We start from the raw sequence: 24,367 nt of genomic DNA, 5'->3' as shown, positions 1-24,367 counted from the left end.
ATTCAGCCTGTAACAAAGTTTCTTCGTTTAAGAGAAGGATTGGAGCTTAATCCACGCTGCTCCACTGCGGGTTGACAGATATATTCCCTACTATGAATAACGATCGCTATCAGATATTTATGATAACAACCGAGACCGACAGCTTAACGTTCTCTCTGAGGCACGCTGAGGAGACCCACAAGGACAGACATCCAAACTGGAACGAGATATTTGTACAAATACAAATATCCGTCCCGAGCGGGAGTCGAACCCGCAAACCGTCGCTGTTTTAAGCGATTATTTATACCAAAATACAGGAGCGATGGTAGTAGGGTTGGCAACACGTTTGCTATGCTCCTGGTGTTGCAGACGTCTAAAAGTTACTGTAATCGCATAACATGAGCCGTATGCACGTTCGGCGACCTAGTTCTATGAAAAAAAAAAATGTTATCAGATAATATTTACCAGTAATCGGCGAAACAGGCTCTTTACATATACACCAGGTGGTCTCTTTAAGGTTTTGTTTTTCTAATATTTCATTGGACCTTGAATAATTTTATGAAATCATTAATTTATTAATTTTTGTATCTAAATAATCACATATATAAAATGTAAAATAATTAAAAAAAGTATATTATTATTAATAAAATGAAATTTATAAATAAAGTCTCAAAATATCTCGACCGAAGTATTTCTATAAAAGTACATTGTGTCATGTGTATTAGATATAAGGAAATAATGTACTAGTCGTGTAATAAATGAAAATCTAATAAATTCGTTGTTTTATTTCATTACGTAGGGTTTACCTACATTATATATGTATATGATTACATACGATCTCGCTACGTGTGGAAAAGTAAGCAACCTCTTTTGACAACCAAATTTTAAATATTGTTTTAAAATTAATATAAGACTCTGAGATAAGACTTTTCTAATGTCATTTAAATTTTGTATATATAGTCATAAGTTTTTAAAATAAATAGATTCCGATCTGAACAGCAAAAGTGTTATTTCTCTCCAACTATAAAAAGAAGAAGTCTACAGTTAGAATAGTTAGGGACAACGCCCTTACAATTAAATTACAATTTTAAAACCAATAACAGCACGGTCAATAAGCTCTATCTCTTTATAAAAACAGTTCAAAAAGGTTTTCAGGCGATGGTAATCATAATAACCATAAAAAACTTAAGCCAATAAAAAAACGTGTTTACTTATGTACGAATGTAAGAAATTATACTTCATTGACTAGCTAACTGCACGTTGCTAACTTCTTCTTCGTTGACTAGCTAACTTCAGGGTGTCGTGTTTTAGTGACGGTGTGCGCGCGCATTGTAAAAATTTACCCTTATCATTTTTTCCTAACGCGTCAAAAGAATTATAACTTCAATAACAAATCTTAAACTATTAATACCCGTTTGCTTCTGAAAAGATGTATCTACAAGCCATGGGCGTATCCAGTTTTCTGTAAATGGTGAGGCAGAATCAAATAAGCATAAAAATTAAATAATCGGCGTGCATTTAGCCTGTGACATTCCACTACTGGGCATATGCCTCTCTCCTATATATGAATTAGGACAGAATAAAAAAAGTAAAAATTAAAGAAGTATTTTCATAATAGAAAATAAAACAATTCTTTTTTTAACCGTCACTCAGTACGCTATTTCAAAAACAGTTTGGCAACGTTTCGGCTAATCTAAAATTTAAATTATAAATACAAAATTTCTGTTATTAGCTTCAAGTCAGTGTGGGGCAAATTCCCTATCTTGCCCCGTGTTACAAGCGCGACATCTCGATGGCAAAGGCTTTGCATAAGATGCTGGGGGGTAGGGCTGCCATCTCTAAAACCTGCCCTCCAGGACCGTAAGCGCAAGTTCCCCGGATTTTCGAGCTTACACCCCATTTAAAACAGATATTTCAATACTTTTTGCATTCCTTACATCTTGATTAAAATATATTTTACTCCGTACTTGACTTTAATTTTATTTTTTTAATTTTGTAATTCTGAAAATGAATGGGCATTTGGTGTTCTAAAAAATTGTAACTATAGTTGATTAGCATTTAAAAGCTTATCTTCTGCGCTGAGATTTTGGCAAAAAAAGATTTTAAAATCACTCATCTATCAATTTCGTGTCGTCAATTCCTATATTCGTTGTCTTTCGAAAATGCAACAGTATCTTCGATAACAGCCCATTGAGTCTTTTCATTTATATTCGGCAAAAACATACAGTCAAATTTATCAAATTGTTGAAGATGCTGATTCTTCAATGTGCATTTTTATCTATACATATAATAAAATGGTAGGAAAGTCGAAACTGTACATTGAATATTTTTTTTAAAAGAATACTTGTGGTGTGATCTACAATCGACACCGAAGCCAAAAATATAGTTTTTAAACGGTTTTATTTAGCTCACCCCGTTTGTTTTTTTATTTTTTTATTTTTTATTTATTATTTATTCTTGGGTCAAATTTAGTAATTCAAATTTCACCCTCTTCCTGTCATACACTTTGGATTTTGGTGGCAATACAATTATGTTTATTCATTATCATTATAAATTCAAGATGGCCGCCGCTACAAAATGGCGGATAATTTATGTTTTATTAATCCCATCAATATGGGTATCAAATGAAAGGGCTCAACAAGCAGAATACAATATACTATAAAAAATTGAAATCCAAGATGGCGGCCGCTACAAAATGGCGGATAACGTAGGTTTTATCAATCCCATCAATATGGGTATCAAATGAAAGGGCTCAACAAGCAGAATACAATATACTATAAAAAATTGAAATACAAGATGGCGGCCGCTACAAAATGGCGGATAACGTAGGTTTTATCGATCCCATCAATATGGGTATCAAATGAAAGTACTCAACCAGTATAATCAATGTACTATATAAAATTAAAATCCAAGATGGCGGCCTCTACAAAATGGCGGATAACTTAGGTTTTATCAATCCCATCAACATGGGTATCAAATGAAAGGTCTCAACAAGTAGAATACAATTTACTATGCAAAATTGAAATCTAAGCTGGCCGCCGCTACCAAATGTCTGATAACAATTTTTTATCAATCCCACCAATATGGGTATCAAATAAAAGGGCTTGACAAGAAGAATACAGTGCACTATACAACCTCAATATTTAAGATGGGCCTTGCAATAATGAAGCACTAAATGAATTAAACAGAATGCGAAATAAAAACTAAAAACTAGAAAATAAAAATAGGTAAAAAAACTTTTTAAGTTAAACGGTTTTATGTTAAACATACATTGCAATGTTTAAGATAAATGTACTAAAAACGAAAAAATAATAAAATAGATACAGTCGTGGGAATTATAAACATATGCATAGACTAGACTAAAATAAAACCGTGGGGCACGTCAATTGTCTACAATCGTTGATTAAAATGTTTGTTTTGTAATGTTACACTATAATTAGGCAGTTGTTCAACCGACATTTTTTTTTATTTTAGTCTAGTCTATGCATATGTTTATAATTCCCACGACTGTATCTATTTTATTATTTTTTCGTTTTTAGTACATTTATCTTAAACATTGCAATGTATGTTTAACATAAAACCGTTTAACTTAAAAAGTTTTTTTACCTATTTTTATTAGAATTTTTGTCTGTTTGTCTGTATGTATGTCCGGGATAAACTCAAAAAGTACCGCATGGATTTACTTCAAATTTGGCACGAATATTATTAAGAAGTCGAGTCAACATATAGGCTACATAGCATATTTGAATGTTCTTGTTATTATGTTAATAACCATGCTATATAAGCTAGCTTCAAACCATAAAAATCACGCAATATAACTAACTAAGCCGATAAACATAATTAAATAAATATAAGTAGACAAGACAATTTTAAAGCAGCGCCATCTATGAGATTGTTCTGTGGATATGAAATGTAAAGAAGTAACGGGTAAATGAATGTTATTTTAAAAGGTATAATCATAGGTATTTTGGTGCTGTATAGCGTTAACGCAGACGACGTCGCGGGCAGCAGCTAGTTTCATTATAGAAACTCAGAGTACAGTTTTTGAACTCTTGTTTTATCTTCTCGTCGTGTTTGTTTAAAATGATTTTGATACTTAAGGACACGAATGGTCTAAGCTTTTTTTTGTTGTAGATCCAAGAATGTTTCGAGTTTCAAAGACGGAAATGTCGCTTTTTTCTTATTTTTCTGTTTTTCTATGCAAAATATGATTAATGAATTGGACTAGAAGCAAATAAACCTCAGACAGCGGATTTTGGAAAAAAAATCTTTGATTACGACAGGTGGTTTTTGTATGTTTTTGAATAAATAAAATAGAAATAAAGTAGCCTTTCAGTGCAGTGAAGAGGTTGAGAAGGCTTTCTATTGCAGGAAACAGACTAAGCCATCTAGTTTTGGAATTATATGGAAGCTGTTTGTATTCAACATCAACTGTCTCACAGAACTCTGAGGTATTCGGTTCGAACTGTGTATATAGCAAAATAATTGTAAATTTTCAAGACGAAATTGCGGCCGGGTTGCACCCGGACTACGATTTAAACCACGCCCAGACGCTCCACGGACGTCTTCCAAACTAGGGCAAATCCGAGGAAACCCGGATGGCAGTCCTACTGGGGGGTGATGCGAAGTGCAGGCTTTCTTTGACAGTAATGGCTCGAACCGGTAGTGTACACAATAAAAATATGCATATATGTTTTAGATCAAATAAGTGGAAAAAGGTAAAAATATATATATTAATTAAATTGTGTATGTGTTATGTTTGTGCCTGTGAGTATATATAACGAAAACTAAAACATGCTAAAAAAAACAGTAGGAACTATACGCCTATATATTGCTTAGGCTATACGCAAAAGAAAATTTAGAAATGTATAGAAAAAAAAAATAACGACATTGTAATAGAAAAATACCGTCAGCGTCGAACCACGTCCTAGGTTTACAAGGCCCAGGACTGTCGGTCTGCAGTTTTAAGTAATGAACAGCCTGTAGGATACGCACAATGCATTATAATTTAAAAAAAAAAAAAACGTTTTACGGCTTAGAATCTGTGGATATAAAAAAAAACTCGGCGTATTCAGAAAAAGGTTTGTATTGTTAACCATTCATTAAATTTAGAATAAGAAAGATTCAAAAGAGTAATTAGCTGAGTATCTTGCCGATTCATTCCAGAATCTGCATTCCGAATCGGTGGTAGCTTCACTTTTAAAAATAATAATCACTAATTTGTAAAAGGACGATCCGAAGGTGCTTTTGAAGCCTACTTAAATAAAGTTGTTTTTGATTTTGATTTCATATCTAGTTACGAGGTTTAAAAGAGCTCTCGCCACGATCGAATATTTTGCTTTTATTAAGTGTACAGGAATTATTCATGACTTACAAGATATCTAATACGTTGAAAAATTACAAGACTGATTTTATGAATTCCTTTAGAATGCTACGTTATCACTGTGCAACAATGGGCCATCCATAACTTGCGTTACACGTAAGAATCGACAGTGTGACATTGTGTGACAAGGGGGCCAAAATATGTGAAATTAAGTTTCAAAATAAATTTATCTAATTTTTAATAATAATAATAGATAAAGACGTTTATTCACCAAGCAAAACAAAAGATTTCTTAGTCTAATTTACAGAGATATAATAAAAAAATCTCTGTAATTTATAAGTATCTCTCTAATTATATCTCTGTAATTTAGATTATAAAAAAATTAGTATAAAAGGGTATTTTAATTACATATCTATTAACAGTTAACTAAGAACTAAGACAAATAATTGTTTTTTTAGCGAATTGACACTCTCTGTATTAGTTTATTACGTGGGGAAAATCCACCATGGACTTCCTTCGCCGCGGAGGCGCGGGGCAGGGGGGGGGCAGAGGGTTATGTCAGACTCCTACTGACTAAAAAACCACCACGTGTGAGCAGTCATCCGCCTGGGTGGGGCGAGATGGGGTCGCACTAGCATTCGCAACCTCGCCCCAGATAAATTGTCATACCTATGCTAGGCCTATACAGCCAAAATCGTAGTCGACGCGAATGAAACGCTGTTCTTCAAAATGAAATACAATAAAATACTAATATAATTTATTATCAATTAATAAAACAGGGAATACATTATTATTCTTACAACTATTCGATTCCACGATCGGACACAAATCTAATAACATTTATACAACATATGTAAATGCTACAACACATACATATGGAATGGACTTGTTCAAGTAAAAAATAAAATCTTTTATACAAGAAAAAACATTTATGATTAAAAATATTAATTTTTTACTACTGAATATGTGTGTGTAAATAAATGTATTTTATAACCGACTTCAAAAAAGAGGAAGTTCTCAATTCGACGCTATTTTTACACATTATCTAGATATATAAATAAAAATGAATGTTGCTAAGCGCATAACTCGAGAATGGCTCGACCCGTTCGGCTAATTTATTTTATTGTATGTTCCTTAAGGTTCACGGAAGGTTTGTAATACAAAAAAAAAAAAATTACTATTAACTTTTAACAGAACGAAGTCTGACCAGGCTGACCAGGCAAGCTAGTTTATTAATAAAAACAAATATAAATCAAATTGGCCAAACGACGAAACATTTAAACACGCAGAAGTGGTTTTGAAGCTTGGATATAGTTTTTTTTTATTTGGATTATTTTTTTTTCTTAATCACTTTCCAACCTCTGCTATATCGTGCCCTATGCCCAAAGGTTGTTTTGGAGAAATTGAACTTTTTGTTATATTAAAGATTGCCTTTGACTTCTATTTTTTTTGTGTTTTTATTCTGGTGTACCATAAATAAATAAAAGTATTTTTAACAACTTATTGAAATAATTGTACTAATAATAAAAAATTGTATTAATCAAATCAATAATTCTCTAAAATCTCGGCGTAATCGGTGTACATACATAAAAATAAAATACTAACCGAATCGAGAACCTCCTCCTTATTGAAGTCGGTTAAAAGGATCATTTATATGTAAAAAGGTATATTTTCACTGAGAAATTGGCACAAAATATCGGGTATATAAAATGACCAACAGCGATTGTAGTACATATTTCATTTTACATAATTATAAATTTTATTTCTTAAAGATTATAATTTTTATACATTATAATTTTATTTTCTACTCCATAAATGTCCATTCCATACAAACACTTAAATTAATAAGTACAAAACGACTCACTATGATTCATAATTTATATTACTTCTCTGACATATTAAATGTTATAAAAAACTTTTGAAATGTAAGGAGCGTTCAAATTGTACGTATTTTTATTATAAAACTAGCTTCTGCCTACGACTTCATCCGTGTGGAACAGTTTCTTTGGGTTAGCTTTCAAAAGGAAAAAAAAAAAACGATTTTGAAACATTCTTTATTGGTGGTGGTGTCATGATATATAGCCTATAGCCTTCCTCCATAAATGGGCTATTTAACACTGAAAGAATTTTTCAAATCGGACCAGTTGCCTGAGATTAGCGCGTTCAAAAAAAAAAAAAAAAAAAACAATAAACTCTTCAGCTTTACAATATTAGTATAGATAAAAAATATGTAAATATATTATAAATAATTAGTCGATTAAAACTGCACCTAATATGCTATGTAAAATAATCTTCATTTTAATGACAAAAACTTCAAAATTAAATCCCAAATTACCTTTTGGTGATTACAATATGCATTTCTTTATTCCAAGGTAAAAAATAAATCGTATACCTAATTTTAAATACTTGACCGTTCCTTAAATTTCACAAACATTTTATTTGTAAATTAATTTAAAAAAATTAGATCCCAATATATCACAATATACATGTGTATTTACAATCTTATAACAAACAAAAAAAAAAAAAAATGAATTCGTTAAATGATAAAACAAAAAAAGAAATCAATATTATTGTCTCTTGTTCAATTTATGAATATTTTTAGGCCGTTTATAGCAAAAGCTGCCGTTATGGTGATGTAATACAATATACAAAATAAGTGCAAAGCAAAAAATTATCATGCTTTCTCATGCAAAAATGAAGGAGAAAATTTTAGTTAAGTTATTAACAACATTCGTTGATTCTTGTTTTGTTACATTAATAATATTTTTATGTATATTTATAATTTTTAACAAATATTTCAATCTTGCATATAAATACTAATTTCTAATTCACATAAATTGTATAATCCACATTTGTATGTATGTACGAAAAATCATTTTTAAAATCCATATTTTTGAGAGAAATTTCAGTAATAGCTGAAAAAAAAATTGAAGAAAAATATATTAATAATCATTATAAATTATAGGAACAATTTGAATCACGAACATAAAGTACCGTTAACGAAATAAGTACGAAATAAACTTGACAATGTACTGTCAACATAAAACTATTAAAATTACAAATGTTGTTGTCATTTCTTAAAATAAAAAAAGAAAATTTGACAAAAAAAAAATATAAAAAACCCCTAATACTTAATGAATTCATATTTAAGTGACAGATAAGACCACTGATAAACGTATACATCTATGTAAATAAATACAATCACGTATTTCAATTTTTACGTTTAGTAGGTAGCATAGGTAATTAATTAATTTTTCTGTACATTATTTTTAGTGCAATAAAGTATATAATAATAATAGGTAGTTTATCTAGCATATAAGTTATTGATAGGGTTTATAAGCTGGAGGTAAAAAAGAACATTAGGGTCTATCCGTCTCACTTAACTAATAAATTACAACTTTTGGATTCCAGGGGTGAATAGAACCTAACAAAGTTGATTTTGATGATGTTAAAATGAAAATATGTTAAACTTTTATCTGTCGAATATCGTTATATGTCAGATATCTTTATCAGCGGCAGATGCAACTGTCCCTTAATTATTTATGATTTTTTTAATCTAATGCTATTTTTAATTGTATTTTGTGATTTACAAACATACAAATACTGTATTTTTATATATTTTCGATTGAATTAAATTTTGTTTATTAACATTAAAAACTTTGTAAGATAAATATTTTCAAATTGGGACATTATGTACTTTGCAAATGATTAACATACATATGTAGTGTATCCCTTATATAAACCAAATATTAGCTTCTGTGTATATAGTTTATATAAGGCCGAGATATTTTAGTTTATAGTCTAAGAACCGAACTAGAAACGATCTTGACCCGTCTGTTTAATGGATACAAATTATTTTATATTTACTTAAGCATATCAAAAACATAAATCACGAACGGATTGTCTTAAAAATCTTACATCATTATTGTGCTCGCTTGCAAACGAAAAAAAAAAAAAAAACGATTTTAATTTACATCGACAAATAATGCAACGTAGGTAATTGAAAAATATAATCAATGAAAGTCCTATCAAAATCGGTTCAGCCGTTTCAGAGATTAGCCGGAACAAAAAGACAGACAGACAAAAATTGTTAAAAATGTTATTTTGGTATATATACCGTGTATACATCCATATGCATTTTGTGAAAAGCGGTTATTTTAACATTACAAACAGACACTCCAATTTTATTTATTTGTATAGATTAAATACGCATTATTAGAGAACTCAAAAAGTACGCGTCGGATCTTGATCAAATTTAAATGGGACCACATTACAAGCACCAGCTTTCGATAAACAAATAAGTATCACCAAAATCGGTATACCACGTAAAAAGTTATGAGGTAACAAATATACAAAAAATATAGTCGAATTGAGAACCTTAATTTTTAAATCCGTTAAAAATCTACCTTGACCTACTCCTAACCTAAATACAAACTCTAACCTAACATACAAAATAATAATCTACCTACTATTGGCGAATTTTTAAAAGCCTGGTCAGGAATTTTTCACTTAATCCGTTCGCGTTTTATTTTTTTTAACCGACTTCAAAAAAGGAAAAAAAGGTCTGAATTTAACCGTATTTGTTTCCGATTCTGATGATTCTTTCTTTGATAGAAAGCTGGTGCTTTTAGTGTGGTCCTATTGTTAGCATTTAAATTTGTAATTCTGACAATTATTAAAATATTGGATTTACATTAGTTTAATACCGGAACAGTACAAAGATGGTGACACCATCTTTTGAAAACTAAATAATAATTTTCTGATTGGTCAGTCGCCATCTTTGTAATCTATTGGCGGGATTGTTGTCCTGTAAATATGATAATTTGTAAGTGAAGAGGCAATTATTATTTAATTATTGTGCGGTAACGTTGCTACTCGATAAGTGGGATATAAGAGATTAGTGTGATATATTCAATGTAGTTGAAAGTGTGCATTGTGAATGAATAACTATAGAGTTAAAGTGAGAAATAAATGTTATATCGAGTGTTTTCAGTCGTATTCTACACTATTTAAATTTGATCAAGATCAGACAAACACTTTTTGAGTTATCTCTATAACTTGACTATTTTTTTGTATTTATTTGTATTACTGTGCGATGCAATTGAAGTCGTTTTTTTTTCTCGTTCGTACACAATTATAATATATCGAAGTAGAAAAAAAAATTATAACCATTAAACAGATGGTAGTTTCTAGTTCGGATCTTAGACTTTTATTTAACCTTGTACGTAAGATAAAAGCACGTGAATAAACAACGAGCATTATTTTATTACTAACTTACTTATTAATATTCTAATAATTCATATTTTGGCTATTATGACGTTTCGACGCGTGTTTCTTCTTCATTTCATCATGTGTCCCCACATTCTCAATCATAAAATCTTTTAAAATATTATTTCAAAGAAGTAAAAACGCGTGGAAACGCATGTATTTTACATCAAGTGCGTTACTAGAACTATAAAATCCAGTGCATCTTTCTAATTCCTTGTTTTTTTTACTTAAAATAGACATAGATAGGTATATTTTATTTTATATTTCGTATTTTAAACTACGTGACGGATCAATTTACCCATTGAGAAGTTATCATAGGATAAGGCATTTTGTGTTATTAAGGGGGCATTAATAGGCCCCTTTTCTGAATCACTGGTGTTTAATTTGGCTTTTCTTGATTAGGTAAAAGTACTTAGGCCCTGTGGATGTAGGGGGCCTTGTAATAAATTTGATGTGTAAGTGAAGTAAGTTTCCTGCTTATAAGGGGCCTGGTATGAAAATAAACATAATTATGCCTTGATATTTTAAGTTAATATTAGGCTGACTTAGTACGATTTTCGTTTTTCTTTATCACTTCAGCCTATCGCAGTTCACTGCTGGACATAGGCTTCCTCTAGTTCGCGCAAGACATTATGGCGCGAACTCATGTGTTTTGCCCACAGTCACCACGCTGGGCAGGCGGGTTGGTGACCGCAGGGCTGGCTTTGTCGCACCGAAGACGCTGTTGCCCGTTTTCGACCTGCGTATTTGAAAGCAGTTGGACGGTTATCCCGCCATCGGTCGGCTATATAAGTTCCAAGCTGGTAGTGCTGGTCAAGTTCTATTATTATTCTAAGCCTTTAGTGATTCAAAATAGTCACTCTAGGCCACTTATAAACAAGAAACGTGCTTATCGAGGCCCCTTACCTCTACTTTTGTGTCATTTATTAAAATTTGTGGAACAAATAATTTTTCTAATATCATTTTATTTTTATTTTTCACATACATTTATATTTATGTATTGTAATTTAATTATTTAATGTTTTTTTTTGGTCGAATATTAAAACTTTTTAATACTGATAGCCATTTGTGATATCACTTTTTTTTTTAATTATTTATTTATAGTCATAATTTAAAACGATATATAGGACAGAGACAACAAATACACTATTCATATTATATAGCAACACAGAATCAGTGTTACTAGATACAAAAAAGTAAGTATATCTTAAAATAACTACATTTACGATTTTTTGACGTAACATCTATTTAGCGACCATCATCGCTATTATAATTTTAACAATTAATTTTGTTAATAGATAAAAATCGTTATTAAATAAAAATAATTTAAAATTGTACTTAATGTTTTATAATAAATTAAGTATTCGATTAATGAGATTTAATTTTTAATAAATAAATTATTAAGTACATTGATATTTGTAAGTAATTATCGATTTGTATGAAACGTAAATCTCTTACTTCAAATTGCCAAGTTATATATAAGTAATATAGGTGGGAGGGCGGGATGGGTTATCCCCTTTAAGTATTGTCCAAGCTAGTTTCATATATCAAATTATACTCATTCAATACTAAAATCAAGTTCCTATATTCATAAAACGGATAGTTTTCGTTACGAACGGTTCAATTTCGAACTCCCACTATTCAAGTGAAGAATGTTATTTTTGTAAGAAATAAAGAAGTTTCCCATTGCTTGAATGCTTGAAATAATATCATTAGTACATAATGAATATCTGAAAAAGAATGTCTTGAAGAAATTGGCAATAAATTTTTGGCCCGAAATTGGAAGATCATAAAACAATCGCGTATTTTCTTCGTTTTTATTTTCGTGTTAATCGAATTTGTATAAAAAATATTGCTGTAAATATTTTGGTAAATAAACAAGATGTATAGGCGTGTTTCTAGGGAGATGGGGTTGTATCATAGACTAGTAAAACAACTTCTATAGACAAGTTAGTTCTTACTTTTTACTAATTTTTACACCCATTTATACGACATTTTCAATGTTTGAATTGTCCTTTTCACTGGAATTTTTGCTAAAACCCACCCAAAAATCAAGTGGTACTTCTCCCCCAAAACTACCCCTTCTATATACTAAATCCTAGAACATAATTTATTCTTCATAAACCAATTTGCCAAAACTCTATCCCAATCTTGTATTTTCAGACAAAATGGTATAAAGTCCCCGTTTAGGCAAAATTACTACTAAAGTGTCACAAACTACCCTCGAACCCCAATTTCTCTTGTAACACTTCTGCGCTCAAATTTAGATGAAAAACAATGTTTAAATTTAAGTAAAAGTTAGTTTTTCAGTAACTTCTCTTGCTCATCCTTGGCAGCGAAGATATCTCCGTTCCGTTCTGGTGACGTTCGCGACGCGAACGATGCTCGTGTTAAGGGGGATGCCGACACTGGTGGGTTTGGGGATACCTGGGGATACGAAATACATTATATATTTAATTGCAATCTGGTCTAGAACATAAGTACACCTTATTGTCTCTTATTTTGTAATGTAAAATGCGTAAAAAATTTGGTCTTTACTGTCAATGAAGGATTATTTTTAATTTTTTATAGTGTCAGTTCTTCAATTATCAAAAACTAGATAGTGAAATAGTATTACTTAGTATATTACTGAAAGGATCAAAATTAATCTAAAAAATATTCCAATACCTCCAGTTTTAATTAAGCTTATTTTACTAATATAATAATAAATAGGTGATTATCTATTATATATTATAAAAGACATATATTGGTTAAACACACATAGAACCACAAAATACTACGAATCACATATTAACTTAGACAATAATTAATAGTAAATATGTTCTATGATAACTGCAAAAATAAGTTACGAATTAGGAAAAGTTATACCTATAAACAGATGTCTTATTGTTAGATAATATATATTTTTTTTGAGGTAGGGGGTATAGCAGGATATTTCGGTCCAAATCTGGAGCAGCCCGCCCGGAGAAGTACCTCGACCTTACAGAAGATTACAGCTAAATACAGCAGTAGCTCTGCAGTAGCAGCAGTAGTCCTGTGGTATGGTGTCTGGTGCTACTGGGGGTGTTGAGGGTTGGGTCGGCGGTCTTGCGATGCTTCTGTTATTGCAGACAGATAAGCTACGGTAATCGCTTGCCATCAGGCGAGCCGTACGCTTGTTTGCCGACCTACTTGTATGTAAAATTATTGAATTTTACTTTTACCTGTCTCGACGGTGTCTTGTGTTCGCCGCCGATGCTTATATCTTCGTCCACAGACTGTAACAGCTAGAATGAAAATAAATAAATTCATATTAAGTAACGCACCTAATTAAATAACACACGTATTTTTTTCTTCTTCTATAAAATGAAAATTACTGATAAAATATATATTATGATAAAAATGGCATAAGTTTGTAGGTTTAGTAAATCTGGCTCCACCACGAGGCTTTTGACAATTTTAAAAATAATATGAGGAGAGGGAGAGGGGGCGGTTTGAAATATAGCTGTGCAGCTTGTATAATATGACAAGTAAAATTAATTTAAATGGCCTAAATACTCTAATGGCCTAAGCTGTGTGGCTACGGCATTCAAGAATATAGCCACCTCATATAATATATAGCCAGCCTCTTCTGGTTGTCGTAAGAGGCGAGTAAGGGATAACACAGTTCCACTACCACCTTGGAACTTAAAAAGCTGACCGATGGCGGGATAACCATTCAACTGCGAAGACGGGCAGCAGCGTCTTCGGTGCGACAAAGCCAGCCCTGCGGTCACCAACCCGCCTACCCAGCGTGGTGACTATGGCCAACACACATCACGCCATTTTTGGCGTGAACTTGTAGAGGCCTATGTCCAGCAGTGGACTGCAATAGGCTGAAGTGATGATGATGATGATGATGATGATGATGATGATGATGATGATGATGATGATGACTAGGCATTTCAATTTAAGCTTAGGCATCTAGGATCTACAAATTCGATGTGTTTTTTGTAGTTAAGAATATACATTTATTGAACTTGTGAAGCCTATGTCCAGTAGTGGACTGCGAAAGGCTGCTGTAATGATATACATTTATTACAAAAAATTTACTAACAATCACCACTCAAGTATCATCTCGCTTTTCCAATAATCTTACAATCTTTGATAATTGCATCAAAATTTGTTCAGAATTATCCATAACATCCAAATCGGTACATTCGCAACGAGCGTATGTTTTATGTTTGATAAACTTATCATTTTCCTTGGAATTAAGATAATTTATATCTTTGAGACATATTGATTCTTCCCTTTGACTATCTATTCTTAATACACATTTATCAATATCGTGACAGCCACAAATTAGTTCTCGCTTTTTAAATTTCTCTCGTTTATCTGATTTTGTTTTTTGTTTTTCAGATACTTTGTCGTCTTTGGAACTTCCATTTTTATATTTATCGATTTCGTTTTGAGTATCTGCTTGTATATGGGATCCGTGGAACGTAAGCAGCGATTTGTCTGAATGAAATTGAGTTTTCTTTGCACCATCTGGATTCATTAAATTTATTTTTAGGTTTAATCGTAACACTACTTCAAAATATTATCTATACAAATAAATAAAATAGGGGTGTCTGTTTAAGATATTAAAATAACTGCTTTTTGTTAAATGCATATGGACGAATATACGATACATATACCAAAATAACATATTTTAGAATTTTTGTCTGTTTGTTCCGGCTAATCTCTGAAAGGGCTGAACCGATTTTGACGGTACTTTCACTGACACTTCAGATAGCTGATGTAATATCCATATTATTTCATTATAAAATCCTTTTTTTATTTTATAGCTCGGCGAACTGAAATACTTTTTATTAAATCCACGCGGACGAAGTCGCGGGCACAGCTAGTGTTATAATAAAATGATCTAATAAACGTACATTATCATAACTGAAAAGATTCTTAAGCAAATTGAAGTTGAAGTTCGAAGCATTATTTTTATTGAAGCAAGGCATAAGAGAAAATATCTTGGTTGAATTCTGGAGCAGTCCGTCTAGGGGAATCGCTCGTTACAGCCTGTAATATCCCACTGCTGGGTGTAAGCCTCTTTTTTCCCATATAGGTGAAGGATCAGACCTTAATCAACCACGCTGCTCCAATGCGGGTTGGTGGATATCTTCCCTACTATGAGTAACGATCGCTATCAGGTATTTGTGATAACAACCTGGACCGCCGGCTTAACGTGCTCTCCGAGGCACGGTGGGAAGACCCACAAGGACAGACATCCGAACCGAAGAGAATAATTTGTACAAATACAAATATCCCGAGCGGGAATCGAACCCGAAACCTGTTGGTGTTTTAGGCGACTACTCGCACCGCTACACCTATAAATTATTTTTGAATAGCGAACCTCTTCTCCCTTCATCCCTACTTGAATATGGCGATCTTAATATAATATCGGGTTGGTTCACAGTCGGGGACATGTGCGAGGACTTATATTTCGACGTGCTTGGCAAAAATTTCAAATCAGATCTACTCGAATCTTTCCTCGAATCATCTTGCTCGTTCGTAAGTATCTTTTTATAAGTTTTCGCATAAAAATTCTTTTGCTTAAAATCGTCTGAGTTCAAACGCTTCCTAGCTGTGTTGTCTGTGTAAGTTTTCGTTGTAAAATCTGGTATATAATCCGACATATTGGACCCAATATAATTTCTGTCAGTTTTATGCGTCTCATCGATTGACTTTTTTGGTTCATTAATTTGTTCTGCATCACTTAAATCTTTTGGCAACTCTTGGGACAAATGTTTGGTTGTTGTTGACTGAACTTGGTCCAAATATTTCGATGATGTTGGCTCATTTTGGGCATTTGTTTGAAAGTTTGGCCAACTTGATGCGTTTGGCTTTATCGATATATTATCATTTTGGAGAGTCGGAGAAGCTTTTGAGACGCTTTTTAAAGATATAGACGAGCTTTTGTTGGAAGGGCTTAGAGTATCATCGTTTTTAGTTTGCATAAGTTCTATGACTTTGTAACATTGTTTTTCCTGTAATTTTGGTTTTAGTTATAACAATTACAATTTACTAATTGATATAAATAATTACTTTTTCTAGGAATTCCTTTTCAATTTGATTCTACATTTCAAGAGTAATATGACAGTACTAACAGAAGTTTCCAGATTGTCCTGCGCGATCGAAGTGCTGGATCTAGATAGTTTTATCGGTAATTGGCTAGCGCTGGCAGATATACGTAAGGGCTGGGGAAAGAGGTAGAATGAGAAAGAGGGAGAGAGAAAGGGCAATAAAATAACACACTTAGCGGATTCCAGAAGCGTAAGATAATGGTATTCACAGCAAATATAGACAGTTGACAAATAAGTATAATAATATTATCGATTGCTTTTCCTATTAACTATCCTTTTGAACAAATGGCTAGCTGTCGCTAATTAGCGGTCGGGGGTTCGGTTCGTCTCGACAAATATTTGCATTGATAAAAAAAATCGATTACAGGATATCTCAAGTAAACTATAACGCTTGTTTGAAACCCTGTTCCTAAAGGACAATGGCAGATCCCCTAACAAATTTTTGTTGGCATAAATTTTTAGCGTCTACTAATGAAAAATATGTAGTAAAATAGTACTTAAATTCCTAATCACTTTTGCTTAAAGAAGCACCACCGAAAGAAGTAATGAATTGAAGATATTCCAGGTTGAACATTTAGAGGTTATGTGTCAACAACTTGTTGGTACCTGATCAAAAACTTAGTCAAATATATGTTAAATATAGTCCGAAACTACATTTTTAATAACTAGATAGATTGATTACAAAACCTTGTAGTAGATATATTTAGACTATCGACGCACTTACAGCAAAATAATAAATGGCTAATTAGCCATAAGTCCGCCCATTGTACTTCACTGTCTGTAACTATCTTTATGCTTTGTTTGTAATATATTTGTGGTGTACAATAAAGTATAAAATAAAAATAAAATAAAGAAAAATATTTTTCTTAGACGCTTGTTTTAAACCTTAGGACTAAAATACTTCATATTCGGGGATTTTCTTTGTTACCTGTCCTTAGGTATTTCCTACGTAGGTACATCAGCGTTAGCTGTAGGTGATATAAAATCGACGATCGACAAAGATGTTCATCTTCTTAAATCATGAGCGCTGTATGTCAACAGATCTAATAAACCCTGCTCTTAGAATTTCTAGACCACGCTTCTGATTAGATTTTTCTTTAATGATAATCACCATAGATAGTTACCAGGACCATCCACTTATCGTGCCCTTTGCAGCATGGGATCATCTTTTTATCAGATAATCAGATGAGCAGCCTGCAAGGTCTTAACCAAATAAGAAACAGTTTACAATGGCACACAAAATGGTTATTCCCTGCAAAAAATGAAAGTGCGGCCTCTAGGTTAAAAAGCAAACTCTAGAAACCACTTATATACAGATGCGTGGCATAAAGACAGTGGTCCTCTACAGTCAGTCAGAGTATCTGCTCATTTTTTCTAATAGAAGAAAGTCCTGTTTATAAAATAAAACAACATTATTTTCTTATTACGTATATTCTACATCGTCCCTAATAACAATGTCACCCAGATACCCTGCCGGTGCTGTGATATTTTGTTGATGTCTCGCCCAACCAAGGTACCATACCAAAGTCATTGTATGCGCGCAACATCCAACAGTCCTTCCTCCAACTAAACAACTACAACAGTACTCTACTATTCCTGCTCGACCGGGTACATTATTTTTATAATTATATATTTTATTAAAAGCTGGATTCTAGTCCTTCGCTCAATTATGACAGTTATGATTTTCAAGTGTTGTCATGGCTATCATACTATTTTACCTTTGCCATTCTCGAATTATTATTGTATTTATGAAATAATTGGGCTTAGCAAATAAATAAATAACGCGTTATTCTTTGTAATAAAACAATGTTTCGGGTTTATACAATATAAATCGTGTAACTTGATGCAATATAATACGTGTAAAGTGTATTATTTATTTAAAGGCAAAAAGTTCATTTATGTTACTAAGAGAAGATTTATTACCATGTGGCAACATTCAACGGAACTATCGCTAGGTACCTCATATTCCAATGACATGTCAAATCATTTTTACAATAATCAAATGTTCTTTTCATTAAAAATGATATTTTTCCTAGACTTACACAGATCTTAAAAATATATTGAAAAAACGTAAGAAATTATTTTATTGACATTTGACATTAAGACATTTATAGACGCTTAGGAATTCTATCAACAACTTTTTCGCCATTGTTCTTTAAGACGAACCGTTTAATTTCGAATGTAATTTGATGAAAATTATTCTATTTTTTGGGTAAAGAAACCGTGTTTATATCCACACATTGCATAGTAACAAACACCTAAATAAAGAAACCTTCTTACATTTTGTATTACACTAGTAAATATTACATTATTTGAGGAAAGTTACCAAACGATGCTTGAGATGGTGACATACACTTTAAGCAGATGTTTGGAAAATGGAACAATTTATTTTTCATTTCTTATTATTTCTCCTTTCCTACCTTATCGACTTCTGTGTCGAACTGTTCGTTCGTGGCGCCCTTCGACAGCGCCCCCTTCTCCATGAGGGTGGCCCTCTTAGCCGCTAGGTACAGGGACCTGGTGAATAATTAGGAATATACTTTTTTTATACATATGCTAATACTACTATATACTTTATTGTTACGTAAATGTGACACACAGCTACAGAGACGCACCTGCGCACGGCGAGGTAGTAGAGGTCGGCCACGGCGCGCACGGAGTAGTCGGGCACGAAGGTGGGCCGCAGCATGGCCTCCATGGAGATGTTCTGGAGCGAGCCCATCGCCGACGCCGTGGGGGACTCCGCTGGACACGGGCACGCGGTTCTTTTTATTTTTTTATTTATTTAAGTTAACAAACAGTGTTCACAATAATGTTTTACATAACACACTTACAATACAAACATTATTAATCGTGACACCAACACCGTCAACTCCAGATTACAATTTTATAATAGTAAAAAATGCACATCAAGGAAAAGAAACGGTAGGTATCTAATATACATAATACACCACAAATACATCTTTTCCCTAAATACCATCAACCAAACACTAGTGATTATTATTGTTATTATTACTCAGCTATAAATACATACTAAGCAGACAACTTATATATCTTTCTATCTCTTAAACATTAACTGTACATTGCACAGCCGAAGTACATTTTTGTCGGTTTCCGATAATTACACTAGGAAAGCTGGTAGCCACAGATCTGTTTCCCCCATTCTTACTTACAAGTAACTTCAGTCTAGCCATATATTTTCATTCCTCGAGTTTCAAATCACAAAGATTCTAAAGAAGTTTTAAGTTGGGAGTCATACCAGAAAAGAAACTGAGTGAAGTACTATTAAGTCACCGAAACAACTTGACCGATTTAAAAATAGAAAGGGTTATGGCCGTCCACTCACCAACTCCGAGGTTCTGCGCCAGGGCCTGCACCCCGAAGTAGGTGAAGGGCCCCGCCTCGAAGACCAGGTTCTCGCGACCCACCGTCACCTCCACGCGCCCCTCCAGCACCAGCACGAAGTAGTCCACCTGGGGAGGGGGGACTTAATTAACAAATATAAAAACAGTAACTTTTAAAAATCAAACCACGTCAAACGGAACTGTTTCAAGGTTATGTCAATTGTTTGTTTTTGTAGCGATGTGACAAAATAACGAGGTAATTGTAATCGAATATTTTTGTAATCTATAATATATATAAACGCGAAAGGTCATTCATCACGAAATCTCCGAAACTATAACACCTACGAACTTGAAATTTGGCAGGTAGGCTCCTTATAGGACGCAGGCATCCGCTAAGAACGGATTTTACGAAACTCGACCCCTAAGGGGGTGAAATGGTGGTTGCAAGTTCGTATGAACGTCCTATGATTTTGAAGTAAGAGACTTGAAATTTAAAATGTATGCTCATAGATGATGAGAAGGTGTTCAAATAATATATATTTAGAAATCAACTCCCTTTTGGGGTTGAATCGGGGGATGGTAGGTTGACTCACTCATCACGAAATCTCCAAAACTATAACACTTACAAACTTGAAATTTAGCAGGTAGGCTCCTTATAGATCGCAGACATCCGCTAAGAACGGATTTTACGAAACTCGACCCCTAAGGGAGTAAAACGGGGGTTGGAAGTTTGTATGAAAGTCCTATGTTTTTGAAGTAAGCTACTTGAAATTTAAAATGTATATTCTATAGATGGTGAGGAGGTGTCCAAATAATGTATATTTAGAAATCAACTCCTTTTTGGGGTTAAAACGGGGGTTCGTAGGTTGACTCACTGATCACGAAATTTTCAAAACTATAACAGCTATAAATTTGACTTTTGGCAGGTTGGTTTCTTATAGGGCGTAGACACCCGCTAAGAACGGATTTTACGAAACTCGACCCCTAAGGGAGTAAAACGGGGGTTGGAAGTTTGTATGAAAGTCCTATGTTTTTGAAGTAAACGACTTGAAGTTTAAAATGTATGCTCTATAGATGGTGAGGAGGTGTCCAAACAATGTATCTTTAGAAATCAACTCCTTTTTGGGGTTAACACGGGGGATGGTAGATTGACTCATTCATCACGAAATCTCCGAAACTATAACAGCTACAAATTTGACATTTGATAGGTAGGTTTCTTATAGGGCTTAAACATCTGCTAAGAACAAATTTTACGAAACTCGACCCCTAAGGGGGTGAAATGGGGGTTGCAAGTTTGTATGAACGTCCTATGATTTTGAAGTAAGAGACTTGAAATTTAAAATGTATGCTCCATAGATGGTGAAGAGGTCTCTAAACAATGTATCTTTAGAAATCAACTCCCTTTCGGGGTTAAAACGGGGGATGGTACATTGACTCATTCATCACGAAATCCCCGAAACTATAACAGCTACAAATTTGACATTTGATAGGTAGGTTCCTTATAGAGCGTAAACATCCGCTAAGCACAAATTTTACGAAACTCGACCCCTAAGGGGATAAAACGGGGGTTGGAAATTTGTATGAAAGTTCTATGTCTTTGAAGTAAGAGACTTGAAATTTAAAATATATGCCCTATAGATGGTGAGGAGGTGTCCAAATAATACATCGTAATCTATATATATATAAGAGAAAGGTCACTGACTCACTCATCACGAGAACCCAAAAACAGCTGGAAGATCCATCCGTAGATTATAGTTAGTAGATAATAGTAGTAGAGTAGAGAGATTTAACGATATTCCACCGCTTAGGGGGTTTAATTATTAGAGGGGGGGGGGTTAAGCATTTCAAGTGACTGAAATAAAAAAAAATGCGTTAAACATCTTAATAGTAATGCATATTTTCATAACCACGCGGATGTAGTCGCGGGCAACAGTTAGTGTATTATAAAACAAAGTCCCCAAAAGTGTATGTGATCGATTTCCTCAAAATCTACTGAACGGATTTTCATGCGGTTCAAGAGGAACGTTTACGGAACGGCTAAGCCGATTATATTGAGAGTTTAACTGGAAGAGTGCCGGGAAAACTTTGTGACACACTGATTTCAACGCGGGCGAAGCCGCGGGCACAGCTAGTCTTAATATAATCTTTCAGTATGACATAAAATAAAACGTTATAATTTTATAATATATAATAGTTAGTTAATAATATAATAAACCTGGTACGTTCAAACAAAACTTAAGAAAATAGTAGTGTCATAATATCAGACAGATTAATTTAAAAAAAAAACACTGAAAATAAAATTACTTACTACTTTGATTTTGAAAAAGATGAAGATGCTTTTAAAAGAAGCACGCGAAAAAGTCACAAGAGATGACTGGATGAAAGTGGTTGAAAAAACTAAAAAGATTATATTTGATGACTTTGACCGCGATATCCGTATAGATACTGTGAATGATAATAATTTGATTATACACGATTTTGACGGGACTTTCACTGGCAGATAGCTGATGTAATAAGGACTACTTTTATTTTAGAAATTTATTCATTTTATAACTGCGAACTGAACAATAACTTTTTGTTAAATTCTACGCGGGCGAAGTCGCGCGCAAAGCTAGTAACATATATGCATATACGGTCGGTCTCAGTTGGAGATATTTTTCTCAAAATATGGAGCTGGAACTAGACTGGGAAAGTACTTAAGCTGCTAACTGAGGTAGGGCACAGCAGGAATTTCCTGCTCAAAATATGGAGCAGCCCAACTGGGGTAGTACCTCGACCTTACAGAAGATCACAGCAAAATAATACTGTTTTCAAGCAGTATTGTGTTCCTGTTGGTGAGTAAGGTGACCAGAGCTCCTGGGGGGATTGGGGATTGGGTCGGCAACGCGCTTGCGATGCTTCTGGTGTTGCAGGTGTATAAGCTACGGTAATCGCTTACCATCCGGTGAGCCGTACGCTTGTTTGCTGACCTAGTGACATAAAAAAAAAAACTTAAGCTTAACAGAAGATCACAGCTAAATAATACGAGGTACCGCTCTCAAATAGTGCTGGGTTCCTATGGTGAGTAAGGGACCAGAGTGTTTAGGAAAGATGGTCCTGGTGTTGCATTCATAGGCTACGGTGACCGCTTACCATCAAGGACGCTTATTTACTACCATATAGTTCTATAAAATAAGTTAGTTGATAATTTATTTAGCTATAGGGAACATTTCGACACCAAAAATTTATACTACGCCAACTCGACTTTTCGATATGTTGGTTTTTTTAATGGTAACTTGATAAAATGTGTTTTTATATGTAATGAAAATATTGTGCAATTGCAATGAATAAATTAACTATTGAAATACCAAATTTCAAATAAGTTTCTTAATTAATATAAAAGGTTTTCACGTTTTTCCCTTTTATAAGCCTCTATTGTAAAGTTCACTTTTAAGAGTTAGCTTAGTATAAATTGCTGGTGTCGATTTGTCAGCCGGTGTCTAAGTATACGGCCTTTTTAGTCCGTGACGTTCAAAAGGCAAAATGACCCAACAGCGGTAGACATTTCGAAAAGAGTATAGGCTGTATTACCGCCTTTCCTTGCTGGTAGACGTATGTGCTGAGCTCCTTCTTACTTTTGCCCTTGATCTTGATGTAGTGTATGACGTCTTGCCTTAACAGCCTACGGAGGACCGTCTCTGATACCGACTCTGGCTTGAAAGCGTCCACGCCTGCAAAATGTGAATACTATAGCAAAAAATCATATTAGTGTGTAAGTTTGTGGGGATTTACGCTTTAACGCAGAAACTTCTCAGCTAATTGTAATGAACTTTGATACCTAGATGGAACAAACATAGAAATAACATAACATAGTCTACACAGGGATTTCAAAAATATTTTAGACAGGAGACTATATTTCTTAAATGAACTGGATATCGCAGACGCTCACGGCTAAATTACTTTATAAATCTTTGCAGTTTTCGTTTATGCCAAATCCTGAAAAAGCGATACGATCCCTCGGGACTCGGGTTTTCTCAGTACCAGTCCACGACTGGGGAAGAATATATATAGAAGTAACAGTCAAACCAGAATATCAGTTCCTCTCCCCCCAATGACAAAGATAATTTTAATAAATAAATATATTTTACCGACGACGCCTAAACACCGTCGATCTCGGGTTCGATTCCCACTCGGAGTTGATATTTGTGTTTATACAAATATTTATTTCCGGTCTAGTTATTAGTACTCGAGGGTCCCCACCGTGCCTCGGAGAGCACGTCAGTCGTCGGTCCCGGTTGTTATCACGTACGCCTGATAGCGATCGTTACTCATAGTAGGGATAATATCCGCCAACCCGCAGTTGAGCAGCGTGGTGGATT

At 33.6% G+C, this 24,367-nt stretch overlaps 1 protein-coding gene across 1 annotated transcript in view; it reads right to left on the bottom strand.

Moving 5' to 3' along the window:
• Positions 1-11,933: 11,933 nt before the first annotated feature.
• Positions 11,934-24,367, bottom strand: part of LOC123667153 (unextended protein-like) — a 51,690-nt gene continuing 39,256 nt past the window's right edge. Inside the window, exons 10-15 of the mRNA XM_045601123.1 lie at positions 23,580-23,719; positions 20,012-20,138; positions 19,281-19,410; positions 19,086-19,182; positions 13,774-13,836; positions 11,934-12,997 (exon numbers count right to left, since the gene is read on the bottom strand). Of these exons, the coding sequence (XP_045457079.1) occupies positions 12,869-12,997; positions 13,774-13,836; positions 19,086-19,182; positions 19,281-19,410; positions 20,012-20,138; positions 23,580-23,719 (686 nt within the window). The 3' untranslated portion in view covers positions 11,934-12,868. The remainder of the gene's footprint in view (positions 12,998-13,773; positions 13,837-19,085; positions 19,183-19,280; positions 19,411-20,011; positions 20,139-23,579; positions 23,720-24,367) is intronic.

Source organism: Melitaea cinxia, chromosome 27 (genome assembly GCF_905220565.1).
Source record: "Melitaea cinxia chromosome 27, ilMelCinx1.1, whole genome shotgun sequence".
Lineage (NCBI taxonomy): Eukaryota > Metazoa > Arthropoda > Insecta > Lepidoptera > Nymphalidae > Melitaea > Melitaea cinxia.
The sequence above is the reverse complement of the archived record's forward strand: the minus strand, read 5'-3'. Positions and strand labels throughout refer to the sequence as shown.